General features: G+C 36.6%; 1 protein-coding gene across 2 annotated transcripts; it reads right to left on the reverse strand.

Moving 5' to 3' along the window:
• Positions 1-1,828: 1,828 nt before the first annotated feature.
• On the reverse strand, positions 1,829-22,153 carry SCCRO3 (defective in cullin neddylation 1 domain containing SCCRO3). Of its 2 annotated transcripts, none has more exons than XM_083125387.1 (3): positions 21,650-21,948; positions 15,194-15,375; positions 1,829-4,412 (listed from the first exon to the last, which is right to left on the reverse strand). In XM_083125387.1, the coding sequence occupies exons 2-3, from the start codon at positions 15,282-15,284 to the stop codon at positions 3,568-3,570; spliced, it is 936 nt and encodes a 311-aa protein (XP_082981513.1). In that variant the 5' UTR covers positions 15,285-15,375; positions 21,650-21,948; the 3' UTR covers positions 1,829-3,567. The 2 variants fall into 2 exon arrangements, with proteins under 2 accessions (XP_082981513.1, XP_082981512.1); XM_083125386.1 differs by lacking the exon at positions 21,650-21,948 and adding an exon at positions 21,957-22,153 and having other exon boundaries at positions 1,830-4,412.
• Positions 22,154-23,737: the final 1,584 nt, after the last annotated feature.

The raw sequence follows: 23,737 nt of genomic DNA on the forward strand, positions 1-23,737 counted from the left end.
GGGGGGGGGCAAAGCAGGCTCTCGGCAGTTGCCCCTCTGACCCCTCAAGCTATGGGCCTGAACTGCATTAGTGTCTTCAGTGATTTGTCTATGATTTGGTGTTTTGTTTCTATTAAATATGTAATACACCTAGAGGGGGTGTAGGCTATAATACATATATGTGAAATGAAACGGCTAAACAAAATCGCAAACGTACTGAGAAAATATTTGCTCTCAGACCAAAAATTACCAACAAAATAGCCTTGAAGAGAAGTCAAGCTCTTGCCAAAAAAAGTTTTCAAACAAGCAAAACAAAAGAGCCTAGGTAAACTATCGTAACTCCCCAGGTGATACAGAACCTATAAAACTTGTTTACGTAATATGTTTCTCATTTTGAACACTTTTCGAGCATCTTTCCTGTACTTTTCAGTAAAAATCTTTATAATTTATGCAATGCTTTTATCTAACTCGTATCACATTTTCAGGTTCCTTCCTGAACTTGGGGAGCATGAAAATGGAATTCCTCCATGCCTCTTCAAATGCCACCTTCTGTGTTTATAGAAATCAATTACATATCATAAACAGTGGCGTATTTAAACCTGTTATTGGATGTTAAACCTCAAAATAAAATTGACAATATATTACCTTATTATTAGGGCCCGGGACTTTATAACATATTTTTTTATTTGTCATCAGATCGAATACTGGGGTGAGATCTTTACATATCTGATGAAAATCAGCCGAAATAGACGAACTTGATAAGCCAAAGTTTGACATATTTAAACAAATTTATTATTTTTACAACATATTTCTTCAATTTTCTGGTAATAAGACATATTTGTGTACAATTTCGTAATTGACTTGCAGATAATCAGTTATTTGATAATTTATTCTTTGCACCTTTAGCGCAACGATGGCAGGATAAGGAAAGTACGAAGAAAGAAATTAAGTGCAGATGTCTTGTCTTGCCAACTATACTTCAGAACAATAATACCCCACTTTTTATATCGAACTGCCAAATATGCTTTAGTTTCCACAGAGGTGTAAATCTAACATAATAGTTAAGTGAAACTTAGATAATTGCAGTGAACCTCACAATATTTTCAGTATTTTCCCATTACATTCTTCAGTTAAAGGGATTCTGAGGCCAAGATTGTTGGTAGGGGTAAATACCCATCCCCCAGGATTTTGCATCCTGTTTCAATGCAGGATCTGATGCGTTTGCGCAAAATATGGTGCAATGAATTTTGGGGGAAGTTGTTGGTAGAATATCATCCATTTAATCGTTGAATGGTTGTTTTTTCGTTTTTCGTGCTCATACAAATTTCATTATTTCAAGCCATTTGGATATACCAAAAACTTGTTAAACAAGGAAATATATGGTAAAACTGTATGCACATTAGAAAGAAATATGTAAAATTAACATGCTTAACAAATTTTGTTCATAAACTTACAAAAAATTCAAAACTTTTTATGTTCATACATTTGTTTGCATATCATTCACATATATATATTTAATGACACTTTTAAAGATGTAAGAACGTTTTATTGTGCAAATAGAATTTTTATAGAATCCTAAGTCTTTTTTTCTCCAAAATAGTGGGCACTTTTCCATTGCTAGCATACAGTGAAACCTCGATGTTACGTTTTTCAGGGAACCAATCTGAAAAAACTTCAAATCCAGGAAAATGTAGCATTTTGTTCTATTGTGGCCATGAATATTGAATGTATAATGTGGGAAAATGTAAAATCGGGGTTCCACTGTATTTACATTCCCTATTGGTATCTGTTAGAGAAGCTTCACTATACAGTCAAAAATACAGACTCGGCTGTGTCTGTTGTTTTACAGATGTGTGCCAAATCAAAGAAATTTCACTCTATGCAAAAAATAAAACATGAATTAAAAGAACCTCTGTCTCAACATTTTAATTTCCCATCTGTCCTTACAAATTTATTTTGCAGTTTCTCAAAATCGTGTGTAGTGAATTTAAGGATTTTTTTCTTTAACAGGGTAAAATAAGATATCTAGGTTCTTCAGGTTGTGTGTGTGTTTATCTTGGCTTGAGAAAGTTCTGGTAAACCAAAATAGAGATAGCAACATTTCTTTGCACTTTGTAATTTTCACCTTGAAGTATGGCATCTTTTTAAGCCTACAAATTTCTTTTTTCATTTCTGAATCTATCACAATTCTGACATTGCTGTCCTCCTGTTATGCATAAACCATTAACCACACTATATATTTCCATAATTGATGAGGTAAAGAAAAGCATGTCTACTTTGGTTTAAACAGCAAGACCAAACAGGTGACAAAATGTATTTTTTGTTACAAGACATGTGCACATCCAAAATTCTCTTAAAAACAGGTCAACTGATGAAAAAAAATTATATACGATTGTGAATAGGATAATGGAGCAAAATAATTATTCAAGAAAATTAGTCCAAAACGGAGTGCTGAAAATCAAGTAGTCTTTTCCCGCAGTTTAGATCAGGAAGCATAACCATTTATGTTGAATACGAGTTCAATATTCATGCAAAAATAAAAATATGGAACTTGTTAAAGGAACAGAAATGTGTGATTTTCTAAATATAAACATAGATGGATTTGCGGAAAGTTTTGTAACCAATGAAAATATACTAAACTCTTAAACAAGATATGAGCGTATATTTTGGCATGATGATTGTACATGAAACTATGATGACATTAGACAGATGATAACAGCCCAAAACGTGTCACTTTCTAGAAAGCAATGAGGAGCTACACTTTTTGCACCCAATTTACAATATGCCTGCCTTTATAAATATTAACAATTTAGTAGGCATTTATCAACCAGAATAAAACAACTTGAACAAAATTTTAAACAGCAAAATATTACATAAATTAATTGCAGTACGGAGTCAATCCATTAGAAGCACAATCCATTAGAGGTGTCACATCTGTCTAATTTTCAGACACGATCAGCAATTATGTATGTATATATACAGTCTGTCAGAAAGTATTACTACTTTCACAAATCTTTACATGAGGCCCTGATAAAAACTGAACACAGTTAAATAGTTTATCACATCTTTTCACACAAAAGATTTCAAACACACCTCAGTAAGTTTCTTTAATTATATATACATAAAAATATATAAAAAAAGAAACACGTATGAGTCATTCTAGTATCCATCAAAGTCATCGACCAATACTGCATCATATATATAGAAGTTATTATTTGGCATATTATTTATAAATGAATATCTATTATATACATGTATATCACATATGTCCAAATTCTGATATTACCAACCACTTTAAGAGTTAATTGAAACCGTACTATTCCAGTGACACAGCAAAGTTCGGATGTTTTTTTTAAATATATTTAAGCATATACATCCCATGGCAGAACAACAAGCATTTCAGCATCTCACAGTATCTGGGTTTTAACAAAACATTGTGTAAATAAATAGAAGGCAAAAGAAATACTTTTAAATTTACAGCAATAAAACATGACTACACACCTGATGATCAGTCTTAATTGTGACACAACTTAAAATATTACAGTTCCTCATTTTCATGTCTTAAATAACTTCTTTTACAAAAGGCTCTTACTCCTCCTTATAACTATCCTTATCTTTCGTGATATTCTGGTTCGCTTGGTCGTTTTCATACTCTACAAAATCGTCAAAAAGGCTAGGCCATGCTTCTGTGTCGTCGTAATTACTGAGATCATCCCCGACAGCTTCCGTAAAATTTAAAAACATATTCCACGTGTCTCTTGGAATACCACGTACATGTGGATGCTTCTCTAAAAACTCTATCCAACGTTGCAAGATAGGCAGCTCTTTTTGGGAGAACACTAACTTCCACAAACAGATGGCCATGTCGGCAGGTAAAATGCGCTGTCCGGATTCCGAATCCAAACCAAACTTGAACGTGAATCGATAAAGATCCTTGAATTTTTCCAGATCCTGTAACTCCAGTAACAGGTCAGGGAATTTTGCCTGGATACCCTTTATAGAGTCTACTCGCATTGCTTTGCACCCGTTCACAAATTCATGCTTTGTAAACCTACACATCTGTTCCGCGTTCAACTTCCACGCCAGAGCCAATACTCGGAACTCGTCTGGCGTGACATCCAAGTCAGAACAAAACTTCTCTATTCCCTCAGCGAGGATCACGTCATCCTTCCCGTCTTTGTACTGGTCAAATAAGGCAACAATTTTAGATTCTGAAATTTCCTTTCCTCCGGTGCCCTTCTTCCCGTCTCCACTTGCTGATCGTCCTAGAGGTGGTATTCGTGAATAGAACATTCGTTTTTCACTACGAAGATTGTTTTCACTAGATATTAAGGTTCCTGGTCCTTTACTGTTGCCGTTACTCTGTGCATCTACTACTGTTAAGGAACTTCTAGAATCTTGAGAAAAATGCAAGCCCGTGGCTTCCATGATACCTAAAAAAATACACGAAATTAATAATTCAGTTTTACAGACAGGCATGTGACAAAAATATCCATACAGTATTATTATTTAGTGACAAAAATATCCATACAGTATTATTATTTATTTATCTATTTATTTATTTATTATGCTGTGCACAACAGGCATCTGCCCTTTTACAGTGCACAAGCAATCTGTTAGTATACAATAAAATGTAGATACTTAAAAGGTAATTACGATAGTGAGTATAGATTTTAACGAAAACTACATTTCAGGATTCCACTGATTCCTTCATCAGGTTACCAAACTAGGCCAGTGTAACTACACCTTAGCCACGTCGGATATGACAAGGACTTAGGAATTTATGGTGAGGCTGGGTAGAAAAGAATAAAAAGGAACATTTGGACATCTGACCCCACGTACGTAAAACTGCCATATTCCCAACTGTAAAACACTGATCTAAAAAGCCATTTGAGCACAAGACTTAACACACAAAAAAGTTAAAAGTCCCACGTTGGTGGGATGTTGGTGCGCATCTAAGTGGGACTTTTAACGTGTTTGTGTGTCAAGCTCTGTGTCCACACGGCCTTTTAGATCAGTCTTTTAACGCGTTTGTGTTTTAAGCCTTGTGCTCAAATGGCTTTTTAGATCAGTGTTTTACAGTTGGGAACATGGCAGTTTTACGTACGTGGGGTCAGATGTCCAAATGTTCCTTTTTATTATTTTATACCCAGCCTCACCATAAATTCCTAAGTCCTTGTCATATCAGATGTGGCTAAGGTGCAGTTACACTGGCCTAGTTTGGTAACCTGATGAAGGGATCAGCGAAATCCTGAAACATAGTTTTTGTTAAAATCAATACTCACTATCGTAAGTACCTTTAAGTATCTACATTTTATTGAATACTAACTTATTCAACGTGAGTAAGTTGCACGAGCACTAAATATTAACAAGCAATCTGCTACGTTTTGAGATTTAATTAAAAATATGCATACACAAATTTTCAAATATAAAAAAGTTACATATATAATCCTTATACATTACCATAATTGAGATAAGTGGAAGAATAGATAAGGAGGTAAACAGAAGAGGACAAATGGGTGGTGGACTCTATATCAAAGCGTTCAAAGATTAATATGGAACAGGGATGTACCTATGAAATGCAAGAAGATAATATATAACACATAACACATACTATGTGCCAATAATTACATACGGAGCAGTCTTGGACAATGACAGAGAGAGACAAATAAAAGATGCAGGCAGTGGAGATGAAATTCCGAAGGGTCATGTTCGAAAAGACTAGAAGTAATAGAATAAGGAATGAGGAGATACGACAGACAGTGGTGGTAGTGAAGCTTCAGGGTTGAATAGATCAGGCACAGATGAAATGGTTCAGACACATGCAGAGGGTGGGTTCAGAAAGACTGCCAGTAAGAGCTTACAATGCACAAGGAGTGTGAATAAGGCCAAAGGGGAGACCGAGATGTCGATGGAAAGAGAAGATAGTGAAGTGTTAGGAGAAGAGGACAAGATTGGAACACTGTGGAAAGAGAAAAATGGTGGAAGGCCAGAAGAAAATGGAGAGGCTTGACTTCTATGCCGACCCAGCCAGACAGAGGAAACGGTGAAGGATGATGATGATGACATTACCATGAAACAAAAGTTGATAATATATCAAATTTTACACACATATACATGTACATGTGTGTATATAAAATACAACAACAATGGAGAAAGGGGTATTGCCATATTATTAGATCCTCATCTCCTTCAATGACTACAAGTAACTTGAACTAAGTCATTTTTATTATTTACGTGAATTATCTACCAATTTTGGCTAATTACAATTATGAAGAGATTCAATTGATGAAGGGATAGTAAAAGACCACCCATACCCCGAATGAGACTCAAACCAATGGCCTTTGGTGACAAGATCAACCACTGTCGATATTCCAACTTAGTGATTTCCCTTTTACCAAAACAAGAGTTTTAACTGCAAACAGGAACCATATTTGCCACAGGTCGATTTTTATTGACTAGAAATTGCCACCGGTGAACATTACAGGCTCATTTTGCAATGTTTAGGTTATGGTTATATAATAAAATTGAAACTACCACCTCATCTTCACCAACATTTCCAATAATTATGATCATATTGTCAATGTCGTTTAGTTACCAATCAGATATCTGGACTGCAAGTTTTACTTTGACATTCATTCTAATATCTAGTATTATAAAAGTGAAAATTTATTACAGAAATTCGAAGGGCCCATAATTTTGCACAAGACTGAGAATTCATAAGAACGAAAGAAACAAGTTTCTAATCTGAATCTTTTTTGGGAGTGGAATCACAAGAACCGAATCCAGAAGTGGAAGTGAATTGCTTGTTCATTTTGCAACTTTTTCCAAAATGCACGTAAAATCCAGACGATCTACAAAATTCCATAACAAGCCAAATTCCCCATTTTCCAGGTTTTCCAGATGCATACTGACAAGTTCATATGCAAATTACTACCTTATGTGCCAGACGATCCTCCTTGCAATTTCTAATTACTTTTTAACAAACCTGAACAAATGATTCAGTGGAAAGACATTTTCGGCAACAAAGAAGTCATTGATGTCAAAAACGATTATTTTCAAGAGCATATGAAAGTTGTACCAAAGTTACATAACTACTGGTCAAAGTGTATCAAGCTGAAGAGATATTATATTAAAATATAAATGTATGGAACCCAATAAATTGTTGATAACTTATTAACTGCCCCTCATAGTCCATAAAAACAATGATTAAGCTTTTTTTCCTTTTGCAATTTTTGTGAAACTTGCAATAAATGACAAGAACCGTATCAAATATAACAAACAGTGAAGTGTAAAGAAATTTCTGGTATGTGTAAACTCCAAGTTGTATACCCTCTCATCAAATAAAAAGGTAAATGCCTCAGTTTTCACATTTTATAGAGGAGAAAGTGAAAAAATATGCTCATGGCGGAACAGTTTCGTGACTATGAGGGGCAGTTAATAAGTTATCAACAGTTTATTGGTGCCTCAGGCATGGCCAAACTGCCATATTTGTGAAAAGCACGCCCAATGCACATGTGGACTGCAAAGGCAGCAGTGGTACAGTAGAGTTGTTAGGGGTTTGGAAAGGCAAGTGAGCATTATCTGCTCCTGTGCTGTGCGAAACCTCTCATCATCTGTTTTATGAATGCAGTGTGGAATTGTGATCGTGACAGAAGAAACAGTAGGCGATTCCGTGAAAATAAGGGCACCTTTCCGCACAGTACTCTATTTTACCTCTTAATGCATCCGGGTGCTCTGCTACCAGCGGCGTATACTCTGGGTCATCTAGGTAATCGCAGATGACCCGGCTGTATTTCTTTTTCTAAATATATATATATATATATATATATATATATATACACACACACACATTTCTTCGCAATATTCTTCCAAACCAATTTCGATGCATACATTTCTTTGCTTACATTTGCTTCTGTCTTGCTGATTTCTGTTACTTGAACATAAATTTATCTAAGGGAAAAAGCTTAAATATTGAAGATGAAGCAAACTAAATTAAAATTCAAAGCTTAAGCAATTAAAGCACCTACATGCTGACTCCCCCATCCTTGTATTTACAAAAAATAGTGATTGTTTCTCCTCTCTAATCTTCAAAAGCAGGGAGAATACTTCTTTCACAGAACTGAATATTTTTTTAAGGGAAAGATATCAAAAATAAATTTTATATATATATATATATATATATATATATATATATATATATAAAAATCAAATAAGGTAAAAGGAAACACTCACCGGACAGTAGGAAAATTCAAAATTTTCGCTAATTTATAGCATCATCAGTGTGAGAAGAAACTGATGATGCTATAAATTAGCGAAAATTTCGAATTTTCCTACTGTCCGGTGAGTGTTTCCTTTTACCTTATTTGATTTTTACTTAGCCCTTTGGCCCTCCTTGCTTTTATCCAATATATATATATATATATATATATATATATATATATATATATATATATATATATATATATATATATATATATTAGTTAATTTAAGTTGCTATATTCCGCCTCTTTAGATTAATAGTGATGAAGATGAACGAATTAAACATAAAACAAAAAAAAAACATCAGGCACGTAGCCAGGTGGAGGACTCGGGGGGCTGAAACCCCCCGCCCCGAAATCCTACAAATATCTAATTTAAAAAGTGTATAGTGGTAATTAATTTTACTTCATTAGCAGGATTACACACCTTGCATAATACGTTGCAATAATCTGAGATTCATCTTCAGGACTTCTAACCCCACTGTTTCAACTTTATTTGGCGGCTGCTAATAAGGGATGATCCCCATCCCGAAATAAAATTCTGGCTCTGGCCTGCAATGATTCGAACTTTTAAAACCTGTCATTTCGAGCTCGGAAAGGGATTTTTTTTTATCATTCATAGGGAATTTCATTCTCAGCCAGGAACACAACAACAGAAGTTTGGCGCGTGAAACTGAATGCGTTTAGTCGTTGGCTTCGTGCTGTGCTTCGTGTTTATTATTTATTTAGGTGTTAGTGTTTGTCGTGATAGTGCTGTGTTAAAGGGTAATGGATGTGATACAAGAATTGCTGGTGAAACCTTTTGGAACAAGATCTTTTCAAGAGAAGTTGCAACTTGTTAATACAGGTAGGCCAGTGTCATCGCTTGAACTTATTTCTACACACAAAGACAAAAATCGGGAATATGTGAGGCATTTTCGCAAGCAAATTATGACAAAACACCATGGTTGACAGGAAGTATAAGTGTTAATAAGCTTTACTTTTTTGTTGGCCGTGCTTACTTTTCGGGGCTGAAAATATATGGACTGAATGTATGGACGCGTGGCGGATACTGTAATCTTTGCAACGCTTGTGTCAAACATGAAAAATCCAAAAGTCACATAACTTCCTTTGTTAAGCTGCAATCTTTCGCACAGACACGTATTGACGTGCAACTGGACAAACAGCGTGCTTTGGATGTGGTACAGCACAAGTAATCGGGTCCTGGAGTAAGTTGAATTTTGCACTTAAATTAATATTGCGGGTTTTTATTTCACTAGTGCACGTCTTTCATTTTATATTTCACAGGTTGTTTTTTTTATAGCTTTATAATACTGTCTTGTTTTATTATTTGAAATTCTACACGTATATTAAACTGCAATAACGAGAATAAATTTATTGTGTTCGTAGCAATAAGACAATCATTCCGACACAATATTCCTAAATCCAATATGGATCCTGACATAAATTGCACAGAAACTTTTGGAGTTTGAGGATCAAGGGTCGGAGATTACCCACTCTTTAGAACCAGCATACGCCACTGTCTGCTACTTACAATGTACAGTCACAGACAATTCTGGGTTGTAACAACTCCATTGAAAGTTAATGGATTTGTTACAACCCAGCACTGCCCATGACTGTACATACATGCTGAGACATGAAAAACATGGAATGGCAAACACAGGTTGCTTAGCCTATATCAATTGCAGTGACGTGCGTTGACATCGACACTTGGGGTAGCAATTAGTGGCTTGCCCAAGGGTTTTTGGTGTGGGTCATAATCCCTCCCCCTTTAGGGCCCAGTATTCCTAAAAAAAGAAAGTCAAAGACAGGAAAAGACTGCAAAATGAGGAATGACTACTAAATAAAGTACACTCCCACACCCTTTCGAAAATCAAAAACTATTTGATTTGACTACTAAGCCAGAGATCCCAGGTTCGAATCTCAGCTTGACCATGGGTGTTCTTTGTGTGTGTCCCTTCATCAATTTTATCGTATTATCTTCACAATTAGCCAAAAGTGGTGGAAAAGCAAAGTGAAATAAACCAAATGAAACGATCAATCAATGATTTGTTTTTTCTTACTTAGAGTCGCTTATTTGTCACATTTGGTTAATCGCGATGATACGATAAAATTAATGAAGGGACAAACACAAAGAACACCTATGCCTAGGTCAGGGTTCGAACCCGGAACTCTTGGTGTTGTAGTATGCTGTAAAAACTACTCCCCCACAGTTGGTTGATTTGGGGTTTTAAGTCCACTTTATACACAGAAAGGCAATCGGGACTGGACCAACAGTTTAAAGTGGGTCCGAACCACTATGTGCCTCCACCGGGTACCTATCCAGGACCACTTGCACTCCCTCACGGAGGTCGGCCGACAACAAAGATGAGTGAAAGCTCTTAACTATTCGGTTATGTGGGTATCAGTAAAGCAAATTGCCTTTTTCCTCACTGGAAATTTTCAACTGGATTTTTTAAAGACCATCTTTCTATATGATGAACGTTTTTTCAAAAAAACTTTGCATTGCTTGATATCCGTAATTTCTCCATCTCACGGTCTCGTTACTGAAGGATTCGGGCTTGAGCCCTGGCCTGTGCATGAGTGTTTCTTCATATCCACCCTTCACCCATTTAATTTAATCAAACGTTCATCGCCATGGCAAAAGTTAGGTAAAGTGATGGAAGAGCAACACTAAAAAATTTCCTCCCAGTGCATCTGCAGGGCACTGTGAAATCAGGAGTCCAGAGTTCTCTGTTTATGATTATGCCTCATGACTTCCATAAGCTCATTAGCTACTTATGACGATTAAATCTATTCCGCTAGAAAAAGTGTTGGGAGGTGACAAAGAATCAATATATTAGAGGGTAACAAGACACACTTTTTTTGTAGTTTCTTCAATAATATTTATTATTTGGCTTTTTGAGTTCTGGGATACATTTTTCATTCCAAATTATTTCATTATTCACTGCAGAGTACAACACATAGGAACAAGAATGTGCATTCTTTGTAGGGGTGTGCGGGATCCTAAAAAGTCAGGATGGGGAAAGAAAATTCCATCCCGATCCTGACTTCCCGACATTCTGGGATCCCAAAATGTCAGGAAATCCAGACATTTAGCGGGAATCACGACTCTTCATGAATCTTGAGGCTTCGGGAATCCCGATAGATTCGGAAATCCCGACTACTCGGGAATCCCGATTCTTCGAGAAATCCCGAGTGTTGGAAACATTTTGAAGCATCGGAATTTCCCGTCCATTTGGGAATCCCGAGCCTCAATTTTCCTGACCATTCGGGAATCCCAAACCTCAGTTTTCCTGACCATTCGGGAATCCCGAGCCTCAGTATTTCTCGCCCGTTCTGGAATCCCGATAGCTCGGAAATTCCCGATGATTCATGGAGTCTCATGTTCTTACGATTTCATTACTTTTATGGCACGAGATATACATGATTGAAATTACTAGTGTGGTTTTGGTGTCGGTGCCTCTCTGACGCTGAAAAGTGGAAATTATTTGTTATGTTTGGATACATTTTTAGAAAAGGGAATTGTGGTAAAGCTCTTTGTTCAGAATGGAGGATATTATCGAATCTATAATTATGCAATTAATTATGTGTAAAGAAGTTAGAAATGTTACTAGGGCAATGCTTTTATATATACCAACTATTGCGAGCGAGAATATGGAGAATGCAATTAAGATATGCATTGGAATTGTGAAAAAGTTGGGTTATTCACATTTGTGTTTTGTATTTCAATATTTCTTCACGAACATGAGGATGACTGTTGATAAAAAAAAAATTGATGAAGGAATACCAGTGGGCTTAACTCTTTCAGGGGCAAGGATTTGATCGCGACTGCATCGGTTGAGGGGCGGTGGTTAGTTGCAGTAACCACATATATTGGATTTTTGTGGGGCTCCATGCAGATGTGGTTAGCTGTGCTGGCCACAGATTTACTTCGTATACTTGCTGGTAGATCGCAGCACAAGAAAGTTATTGCATTCTGAAAAGATTACCGTGAATAGACAGCGGTCTTGTGTTTGGCGTGGTTGGCTGTTTTCGCTTGTTTGTGACATTTTTTAACTTTGATGAATGGATCAGTTGTAAGGAAAGTTTTGTTGTACATTTAGTGTCCGTTTTTTCTCTCTGCACACATTATTGTTGATGGCAAGAAGTATATAATGCTTTGTTGCGTGTTGTTTGTTGAAATGCTATATTTTGCATGTGGTTAGCAGCGATAACCACGGCACATACAAGTACATTGCTTTGTGTTAGTCAGAAATGGTGTCCAATAATATTTATAAAACTACGATAGAACAGATTCTATTTGAAGACATTTCTTGGGACCCTGAAAGTGACCTGGATGATTGTACCGATTCAGATGACGATTTAACCTATAAACCAAATAACACTACGTGCATGACAGCAGGAGAAAGTGACAGTGATAGTGTGAGTGAGGAGTCCGAGCCTGTTGGGAATCAAACTGTTACCGTTCCTTCATCCCACATTTCAGTGCCGGTAGTTGTGCCACAATCTCCGACATGGACTCAGACTGCTTCCGTGCCTCACGTTCCTAACTTCATCGGAGATGGAGGAGTTTCGCAACATATACAAGATCTGCAGAATCCTACGCCATATTCTTTGTTCTAGGAACTCTTTACGGACGATTTGGTAGATCACATGGCTTTCACACAAACCTTTATTCAACCCAACAAGGAAAACATTTTGTACCAACAAGTGGACAAGAAATTAGAGTAGAAAGGTTCTTCCCAGCTATTGAGAATATTGGTCGTCTGCTCCGGATTTGCATGATTCCTACAATTCATCCCTAATGACAGTCAAACGCTTCAGTTTTTTATTGAGCCATTTACATGTAAATGACAACAATTTGATGCCCAAGAAGGGGGATACAATTTTGATAAACTGTACAAAGTAAGACCTTTGCTGAATTTGATAGAAGAATCATTTGCAAGGTCATACAAACCTCATCAAAAAGTTGCTGTAGATGAGTCAATGGTGAAATTCAAAGGGAGGAGCATAATGAAACAGTACATGTGTAATAAACCCACAAAAAGAGGTTATAAAATTTGGATGCTGTGCGATGAGTCTTATTATAATATGCGTTTCCAAGTGTATACAGGAAAAGTAGGCAATAAGCCTGAAAAGGAACTTAGTCTCAAAGGAGACTACGAGACTGACAGAAAGAGCAGAAAATGGTAGCACCGGCTGTTTTTTCACTTTGTTGATTGCTGTGTTGTGAATGTTTTTATCATTCATACGGAGTTGGAATTGGAACAGTACAGTCACAAAGACTTCGAAGAGCAGTTTATCAGGGACTTCTGAGTAAACAGATAGTGTCGTCAAGGAAATCTGACAGTCCACGATCGCAGAACACAGGAATTGTAGCAGTCAAAAAACACAGCCATCGGTGGATGCGGCAATCCGATTGACGGAGAATGCTCATCAGCCAAAGAAGTCAACATCAAGAAGATGTGCTTACTGCAGCACAAGGAAAAAAAACTGTGCAAACCATCTGGTCATGTAGTACATACCAAGTACCCTTATGTATGAACCGCAAGACCTGCTTTCAAGATTTTCATTCCAAGTAAGAGATTTTTGTGAGTTCATCAGCAAATATCAGCATTTTTCATCATAAAAAAATTTATGTCAACATTTCTTTTCACATGCAAGAGTTTATTGTTCTTACATCTTTTGCTATACAATTTTGTGCATAAGTGTCATGCAAATTACCTTCGAACTAAGTGAAATAATATTAAAATTCAGACTTTCATCTCCACCTGTGAAGTAATTACCATAATTTGTTTGAGAACTAACTAAATGCTACAAATAAAATACATTTTCTTGTCTCTCTCTGTTTTGATTGCATTTTGTGCATCTCTGCAATTGTGTGTGTGCAGTGGTTAGCATCAGTAACCACATTTGATGACGTCATATCTAGACAAACAATGATCACGGTTTGATGTTATTTACAGAAATGATATTACAATTAGTATAAGAATTACCATTAGCATTATTTTCAAAATTGAAGTGCAATTTCTATTTGTGCCCCTCAAAGGGGTAAAAAAAACGTGGTTACCACAGGAAACCACCACCCTTCAAAGAGTTAAGGGGCGGGTGACTGCCCTGGTTGCCACTCTTAGTGTTTCTAAACCTAGGTGCTACCATTGAGTATCACCAATATCTTATTTCTGTTTACATAAAAATGGTCATTTACTTTAAGCATATTTGGATTTCTTGTTGTTAAATCCACTTTATGCACAGTAAGTTTAATCGGGACTGGACCTACAGTTTAAAGTGGAATCCAAATCACTTGTGCCTCTACCGGGTATTGAACCCGGGAGCCCTTGGTTACAAGGCGACCGCGCTACCACTGTGCCATCGGGGAGGCAAAGTTTTAAAAGAAGGAAAAGAGTCGTTGGGGAAAGATGAGCTGAATTTCTGTACTCCGACAGGTAGAAAACAGGCCAGGAAAACACGAATACAGAGTTATGACAGTATTTATGATATGACTAGGTGTATATATATATCAAATTTGATTTAAAACCTGCACTTATTAAACATGTCCCTTCTAATAGCACATTTAGGTAGTTACCAGAGTATTAAGCTAATTCCTGTATAAAGGGGTCTATTTATGCCTCTCAAATATTTACAGCAGAATTAATCAATTTTCTGTGAATTGCATAACTCGCAGGATAATTCAAACTTCAGATAGTGTTATGTCGGTAAATAAACTAAATTTCATGTTTAAGAATTTATTTCGCATTTTGCAGTTCATTTTACATCATTTCGTGACAAAACATGGTAGGAAAATGCACCTCACACCTTTCAGAAACTTAAAAAACAAACAGTACAATGTGTTATTTCATATTTTCGTCAAAAATGGAATATGCATGCCTCTACTCATAACAGTGGCAACTGAAAATGCCCCAATACATAACGTTAAGGTTCATTATTACCTGTTTGTCCTTCTTTATCCTTCTCCACTGTTCTGTTTGTGGCAGAATCAGAAGGTGGTGGGACCTTGAAACACGAGACACACTTTCCCATTGATCCACTCACTCGATTCACTGGACACGGTCGCAGCTCCCACCCTAGTCATGAAGACACCTGTGTCACTCCATTAAGCCAGTCTTCACCACTGAAACAGAAACATTTAATTAACTCAAACTGATTAGAATGTTCATTAAACAGAGTGAAATGTTCAGTAAAATAATAAAAAGGGGAGGGATTTTACAATACCGGACACTTCCCAATTTCTTTCATATTTTGCATACTCAATAATTTAGGCCTCTTAATCACGAATCTGCAGTTAAAATTTGGCGGTCACATGTAGAACTAGCAAAATAAGATGGTCCGTGATCTCAACCGACACACTCGATTTCTCAAGAAAACCAATGTCTATCGCAAGATTTTGTGTTTCGAATACTTAAAGAATGAAATATATATTCCTGATATTACTACGAACCAGAAATTTTAACTATGTTAGCCTAACCTAACCTAACCATGCATGGTTCGTGGGGCTATCCATGAATGGTTTGTGGGGCTACCCGTGCATAGTTCGAGGGGAGTAAGGCTAATTGCGACCACTGATGTAGCACTGGAGCGACAAACTTTGCAATAAACATTGGTTTTCTTGAGAAATCGAGGGTGTCGGTTGTGATCATGGACCTGCTTATTTTGCAAGTTCTACACGTGAGTGTCAAATTTTAACTGCAGATTTGTGTATACGAGGCCTAAATTATTGAGTATGCGAAATATGAAAGAAATTGGGGAAGTGTTCGGTATTGTAAAATCATACCTAAAAAAGCAAAGTAAAGTGTTCCCCTGTGCTTTGCACCACGCCATGAAGGCATATAGTACAATAATAAAATTCACATATTCTAACTGATTTCATATTTCAAACAATTCAAAGTTAAAACTTCAAGGATCCTCTTAATGTTAGGACAAGTAGTTTTCTATTGCAATGTAATGTTAAACTACTCAATCCCCTGCTCCCCTCACAACCCGTACACATGTACTTTTTATGAGCATAAAATTATATCATGATCTATATTGAACAAAATACGAGGGTCACTATTTATATTTTGAGCCTTGGCAACACTGATTGAAGTTAGGCGTGATTTGACGTTTCCACGGAATCGTCTGGCATTATTGAAAATAACGTACTTCAAATGTTTTGTCAATAGCTTCATTTGTGTTGTTTATTATGTTGCTGTAGAGATTGCGCGACAACAATAAAATGGAATTAACTCGTGAACATTTTCGTGCGATGATTTTTTACGATTTTCGACGTGGATTATCAAGACAAGAGTGCATCGATCAACTTACTTCCACATTTGGCGATGAAGCCCCATCCTTTGCCACTGTGAAACGCTGGTATAACGAATTTAATCGTAGTCGCCATTCCCTCACCGACGAGATTCGCGAAGGTCGTTCAAAATCAGTTGTTGTTCAAGAAAACATTGATGCTGTGCAAAACCTAATACTGCAAGATCGTCATGTGACATAATGTGAGATTGAGGCAACCATAGGCATTGGTTCCACCAGCATATATAAAATATTACATGATCATTTAGCTGTGAGAAAGGTATGTTCTCGTTCGATCCCACACAATTTGACAAAAACTCAAAAAGACGCTCGCGTCAATTGGTGCAAACAAATGCTCAATAAATACAATCGTGGTGCTTCAAAAGACGTATATCAGATTGTAACAGGTGACGAATCATGGATATATGCATATGAGCTGGAACGTAAACAGCAGTTGACTGTATGGGTGTTTCAAGATGAACCCAATCCAACAAAAGTTTTTCGCGCTCGAAGCACATCGAAACAAATGGTCGCCTGTTTTTTCGGGAAAACTGGTCATGTGGCAACTGTGCCTTCAGAGGAACGTAGAACGGTCAACTCTGAATGGTACACAACAATTTGTTTGCCAGAGGTCTTCGGTCAATACGGAAAACAAACAAATGCAGTCGGATCATTCTTCATCAAGACAATGTCAGCTGTCACACATCTCGTCTAACAACCGACTTTATGAACAGTCAAAAAATCGAATTGATGGGTCATCCGCCATACAGTCCTGATTTGGCACCCAATGACTTCTTCTTGTTCCCGAATGTCAAGAATAAATTGCGTGGACGATTTTCGTCGGCGGAAGATGCCGTTGATGCGTTCAATGTAGGTGTCTCAAGAAGATTGGAAAAACTGCTTTGACAAATGGTTCGAACGAATGCAAAAGTGTATTGACCATAAAGGACAATACTTCGAAAAACAATAAAGCAGTTTTCAATGCCAAATTCCTGTTTTTTCATTGTTAGGCTCAAAATATAAATAGTGACCCTCGTAGATGCATAATTTGTAATTTTACAATTATTAGTTTCCAAGACTTACAATTTCATTTAGAGTAACACAATTCACATTACGTTATGAATATAGTCTGGGTGTTGAGGCTAAGAGAAGAGAGAGAAAGAAAAATGAAGAAAAGGAAGTAAGAGACAGAAAGAAATGGAGGAAAAGAAGAAGAGAGAAAGAAATGGAGAAAAGAAGAAAGAGAGAAAGAAAGAAATGGAGAAATGAAGGAAGAAGAGAGAGAGAGAAATGGAGAAAAAGAAGGAGAGAGAAAGACTCTCGCACTCCTCCTCCTCCTCTCGAACACCACTGAAGCACCATGATGTTTAAAGATTAAGCACATTGTCCATAAAATCAAGTTCACTACTTAGGGTGTCTACCAAAATAAAAAATCCAAAATTCTAACTTTCCCTTTCGACATTTTCCCCCCCTTTTCTTAACCTTTAATAGACCCCTACTTAGGTAACAAATATTTTTTATTTAATGAAAAGCTCCTACAAAAAGGCTAGTTAAAATGAAAACTGAAGCTGTACTTCAACAACAGAATTAGACTTGCTTTATCTCTTAATGCTTCATACTGGACGGGTAATGGCTACATTACTTTATTTCATATTTTTACAAAAACTTCACACCTACAAGAATGTAATTCTTAAGAAACAAAGCTGAACAAATCTCACCAAAAACTCAATACAATTTTAGATTTCCAATATATTCATAAACAACTGTCAGGGAAAGTTTGCATGCGATAGGATAGATGTAGTCACGAAAAATAATAAAGCAAAGCAGCTATCACTCAGTCCACTGTTCAAATTATCATCATAACTTAGATACAAGAGCAATGGTCATTAGTAGGTGAGGAGGTGACACTTTTCGAAGATGCTTAAATGTCATGTAGTACACCCTGGACTGCATTTGGCAGACTTACACAAAATCTGGCACCTGGACTCTTAGCCAGTATAACCCTCCATGGGGGTCCTGTTGTGTCGTCCCTTCATTCATCCTCACTTTCACAATTAGCCAAAAGGGGCAGAAGAGCAAATTAAAACAAAATGCTTGACAAAGTATTTCTTGGCCTCTCTGACTATTTCTTTACTTTCTCTTCACTTTCATAACTGGTAGATACCCTGCTAGTACTTAAACACCCTAACGGCAGATTACCTATGTTCCAAACTAGAAATGATTGTCCTTCACTTGTTTCACTGTCAACTAGACAGTGCCACATTTTACTACTAGCTTCTCTACTCATGCTGGCAAAAGCCAATCAGATTCAACCTTCAATCACATGACTAAGAGAGAAAAGGATATATAAAGTGGAATAGATAAATATGCCTTGGAAAAATTATTTCATTCATTTTTCTCTTCCATCCTATATTTCTATGGAATAATTGCACTTCCGTCGTTGATATGATTTATTTGTATCCAAGGACTACAATTTTGTACAAGTAGGTACATCTGTAGTATAGGACATGTCAAATAGAAGTACATGATAATAAAGTTTCGTAATTTTATCATAAGATACACACATATATATTGGTGTATAATAAGCCTTGCATATAAAGATATTATACTTAACAATTTTAGTTTGATGTGCAACAGCAAGCTCTGCATGTATGGTAAGTAACCATACCTTTTAACATTTATTCTGGTTACACATACACAAGACCTGGAGTCCTTCACACTCTGTCCAATAGATATGTCTGTATGCATTCAAAAGATGAGTGTTGACTGTATATTCTTGTATGCTGTAAAATGAATGTTTAATTAGCATGGTTTTGATTTGATTATTAAACCTTTCCACTTTTGGTTTGTGTCTTAACTCTCTGGGCAACTTGTTATATAGGTCAACTGCTGAGTTTTTAGGTCCCTTCTAGTAGAGAGTAATTTTATCTTTATTTCTCGTGTTCAGGATATGGATATCTTCATTGGTATCGAAACTACTAATATTTTGATTAATGTATACCAGACATTCATAGATATAGAAACAGGGTAATGTCAGCAAGCGGAAGTTACGGAAGAGATTTCTGCACGAATATTTCCCATTGACCCCTGCCGCAATTTGAAGTGCTCTTTTGTGTAATTTAAACAGTATGGAGCTATGTGCCTTGTTTCCCCAGCTCATGATTCCAAACCTTATTATTGATTCAAAGTTTGCTACATAGACACTTCTGACAGGCCAAAAGCTGGTAATGTTTACCATTACACGCAGTGCAAAACAGACCTTACTTAATTTTTGTTGAAGCATGTCGATGTGGTTTGAGAATTTCAAGTGTTCATCTAAAACAATACCCAGAAATATAGATTTTATTTGCGTGCATTAAGTCTGCATTTTGGGATTTAACATTAATATTGAAGTGTTTTTTTTTGTTTGAGAGGCTGTGAAATTTAAGTAATTTGTTTTGCCTGTATTTAGAATTAAATTATTTCCTTGAAACCAGCTATCAAGCTTTAGCAATGTATCGTTTACTTTATTTTTTAAGGCATGCTCACAGTGATCTGTTAATATAATGTTTGTGTCATCTGCATACAATACAGCCTGTGCCTCATCCAAAGGTTTTGGCATTTCGTTTACATAGAGCAGGAATACGAAAGGTCCAAGTATACTGCCTTGGGGAACTCCACAATTTATTTTTTGAACTCAAGTTTGGATTATATATTGTATTTCCATCAGCATTTAAGTAACATATTTCTACAAATTGTTTCCTTTCATGAAGATATGATCTAAACCATTTATGTGCTAGTCCTCGTAAGCCATAATTTTCTAGTTTGTCTAGGAGCATTTCGTGATTGACTGAGTCAAAGGCTTTTGTCAGGTCACAGAAAATCCCAAGTGTGTGTTTGCAGTGATTATGTCAATTGCTTCGCTGGTTCTTTCATTTTCCTTAATCTGATAATTATTTATATCAACATGAATGCAAACAATCCAAAGCAGTCACTCAGTGATAAATTGCTTTAGGGTGTAACACTGTAAAGGGAGAGCTGCAATATACACTGTGTCAAGGTGAGTTTGTGCAGTGCTTTGAGAGTGACAATGATACAATACTAGCATGCAATAATTGGACATTGTCCATTGTCTACAAGTAAAATATCAAATTAACATTACGTGCAAGTTTAGCACAGATAGCAGGAGTTACATGCAGTGGTATATCTACACACCCTGAACACAAAAACATCGTTCCCAAATGCTAAAATTATTTGGTGGAAAATTTAGTCTTACATTCTCCCTAGAAACAACTTATACATGACTCCCCCGAGTGAAAATCCTGGACAAACTTCCGATCCCAGAACTATGATATACTTTTAAGGTATACATTCTTAATGTACAATGAAGGGCAATTACAAACTATTTTATTGTCCGACTTTGTCAACTGGATTAGGAAAATTTTCACAAAAGAAATACAAAATATAACAAATGGAATCAAACATCATTATCAAGATAATAAAGGTAAAACTTCGATAGCATCCCAACACCTCTCACTTGTTTATTTCGTCATTTTTAACATTCGTACTTACCTATTCTGCATTGTGAAAGATTCTTCAAGGTACTATTTTGCTTTTTTTACGAAAAAAGTTCAATTTTTGACAAACAGTAATTATTAAATCATTGACGTTAGCCCCAAAAACCATCCACGGGTAGCCCCACGAACCATTGACGTTAGACCCAAAAATTCACGATAGCCCCACGAACCATCACGGAGACGAGGTATGACTACGAGGTTAGGTTAGGTTCCATTAGAACTCATTTCGTTCAATTTAGCATATACGAACAACATCGGTTTTTCTCGATGAAAGAAAATATCAACAAGAACTTCTAAATGCTACAGAAACTCATTTCGGTAAGTAGCTTCTTGTGTAAAAATGCAGAAATCCGTTGGGACGCTATCGAGGTTTTACCATAATGGTAAAATAAATTCTGTACTTACTAATAAATATTTTGTTTACTAAAGGCAAAGCTAAGTTACATTTGTATCATATAACGTCAATCACAACTAGGCTTTGTTATCAGCTGCTACGAAATATCCTACTTACGTTTACTGACACCCTGACATTTTAGGAAGGCTACTCACCGTTACATTTAATTCGGGAAGGTTAATGAACGTAGCATATGGTTTTACGTGAAATGCTGCATCGCAGGCACACCTTTGTTCTCTCCTCATTTCACGTAAACAATGGACCAGAAATGTTCAACCTGGACAGTAAATATCTCTTTTTATCTTCTACATTATACCATAAATATTTTATACTATACTACATGCATTTGCGCTTATACATGTGCATTTTAAAATTTTCTCCTTCCTTTCAGGTTGGATGGAACTCGCGTAAACAAATACTCTCAACAGAGGCCATGTCAACTCCACGACCCCCTCCCCCTACCTGAGATGTCCACGTTATTAACCTCTGCTACTTCTTCATGTTCACAAATAAGCCTTAGGGAAGAGCGCGGACGGCTGAAGAAACAATCTGAAGACATTGCACACGTCTTTTCATTACGCTCAGGTATTTTGGTGTCCTGAAAAACGCACGTACACCCAAATTCTGTATCCATCCAGACTCCCAGAATGGGGGGAGGTGGTCTCGCGATGCAATAGACTTGACAACGGTGAAGAAGAAGGCTAAACCAACATGGCGCTACATAAATACACAAATGATGACGCCGCCTGTCACTAGTATAAATAGTTTGGCTTTTATTTTAGCCTCTCCTTAAAGTCCCTTCCATATCATTGAAATATAGAAATACACCGAAATTTTCAGCTCGCAGAATCCTTGAGAGTTGGCGTAGTTTTGTTGGGGCTAGGGGGCTAATCTCCCAAACCAGACTTTAGACAACCTCTGCATGCTCCCAAAAACCAATGAGCTCATCAAAAAAGGAAAACGAGCAGGGTGCGAAATCCTGGGGAGACAGGGGGAATAACCCTTTCCAACGATCTTGTCCTAAAATTTGCCCCCACCAAACTTTTCCAGAGTTTTCTCTAACAACAAAAGATAAACAATTCGTTTTGAAGTCGAATATACTTCACGGGAATATATATTATCGAAAACTCACACAAAAAACGAACAACAGAGCCAAATCTCTTCTAAGGACACTCAACCTAGCAATCCCAGAACACAGAAATTAGTTCGATTTGTTATTTCTTCTTCACTTCTCATTGCTTTTCGTTAGCTACCGCAAAATATACATGGACGTCCGCAGGATTTTTCCAGGAAGGGGCAAGGAAGGTATTTTTTCAAGGGGGGTAAAGAAGTCATATTTTCCCCCAAAAGAGTGTAGTTCCCTAAAAAAACATTGCTTAAATTTGAATTTATGGTGTTAATGCAATAATTAACATATATTGTTGTGGCTAAAATGAAATTATATGTGTGAAATACATAATTTTTGGTTTACTTTCATTTTCCAGGGGGCACGGCCCCCTTGCCTCCCCTTCCGGACGACCATGAAAATATATAAATAAAAAACATATTAACTTTTAGATGTGATTTCTTATGTTGGCAGCTCGTTCATTATATCCCCAGCGGTTAACAAAGGGAGCGGTACTCTTTGTTAAAAGAAACACCCAAGCGGGCGGTTTTCTCTTGAAGTAGAAGCAACAAACTGGAGTAGGGAAGCGATGTTGGCAAATTGAAGAAGATATAAAGAAGAAAAGCAGAAGGAAATGGTAAAGAAAAAAGGAAAAGAAAGATAAACAAAATTAAAGAATATGGAAAGAGAAAGGAAATACAGATAAAGATTAAAAAGGAAGTGATTAAGGGTATTATCGAAGGGGGGGAGAAATATCCAATTCTTACATATTAGGCCATAATAGACACGAGGGTTCTGAGGGGATTCTGAATTAAACGTGGGGGGGGGGGGGCTGTATCCACATAATGGCTGGTATTTTAGTTAGAGGTTATGTGTTGCGAGAATGCGTGTTTGGCGCTTTACTGAGGTGAATGTGAAGTGTTATACTATAGCTGCATTACAAGACATAAGCGATATTCTCGATATTCATTAATAACATCACTTATTAAAATATAATGCTTAGTGTTGGTATACTGCTTAATTCAAAGCAGGTGCATCATTTGGGACAAACATATATCGAATCCGCATTTCTAACTTGTCACAGGAAAATTTTAAATTTGCACTGAAGATAAAATCCAAGTAATTATTGTTATGGAAG

The sequence above is a fragment of the Lepisma saccharinum genome, chromosome 7, assembly GCF_977018435.1.
Source record: "Lepisma saccharinum chromosome 7, izLepSacc3.1, whole genome shotgun sequence".
In the NCBI taxonomy this organism is placed as follows: Eukaryota; Metazoa; Arthropoda; class Insecta; order Zygentoma; family Lepismatidae; genus Lepisma; species Lepisma saccharinum.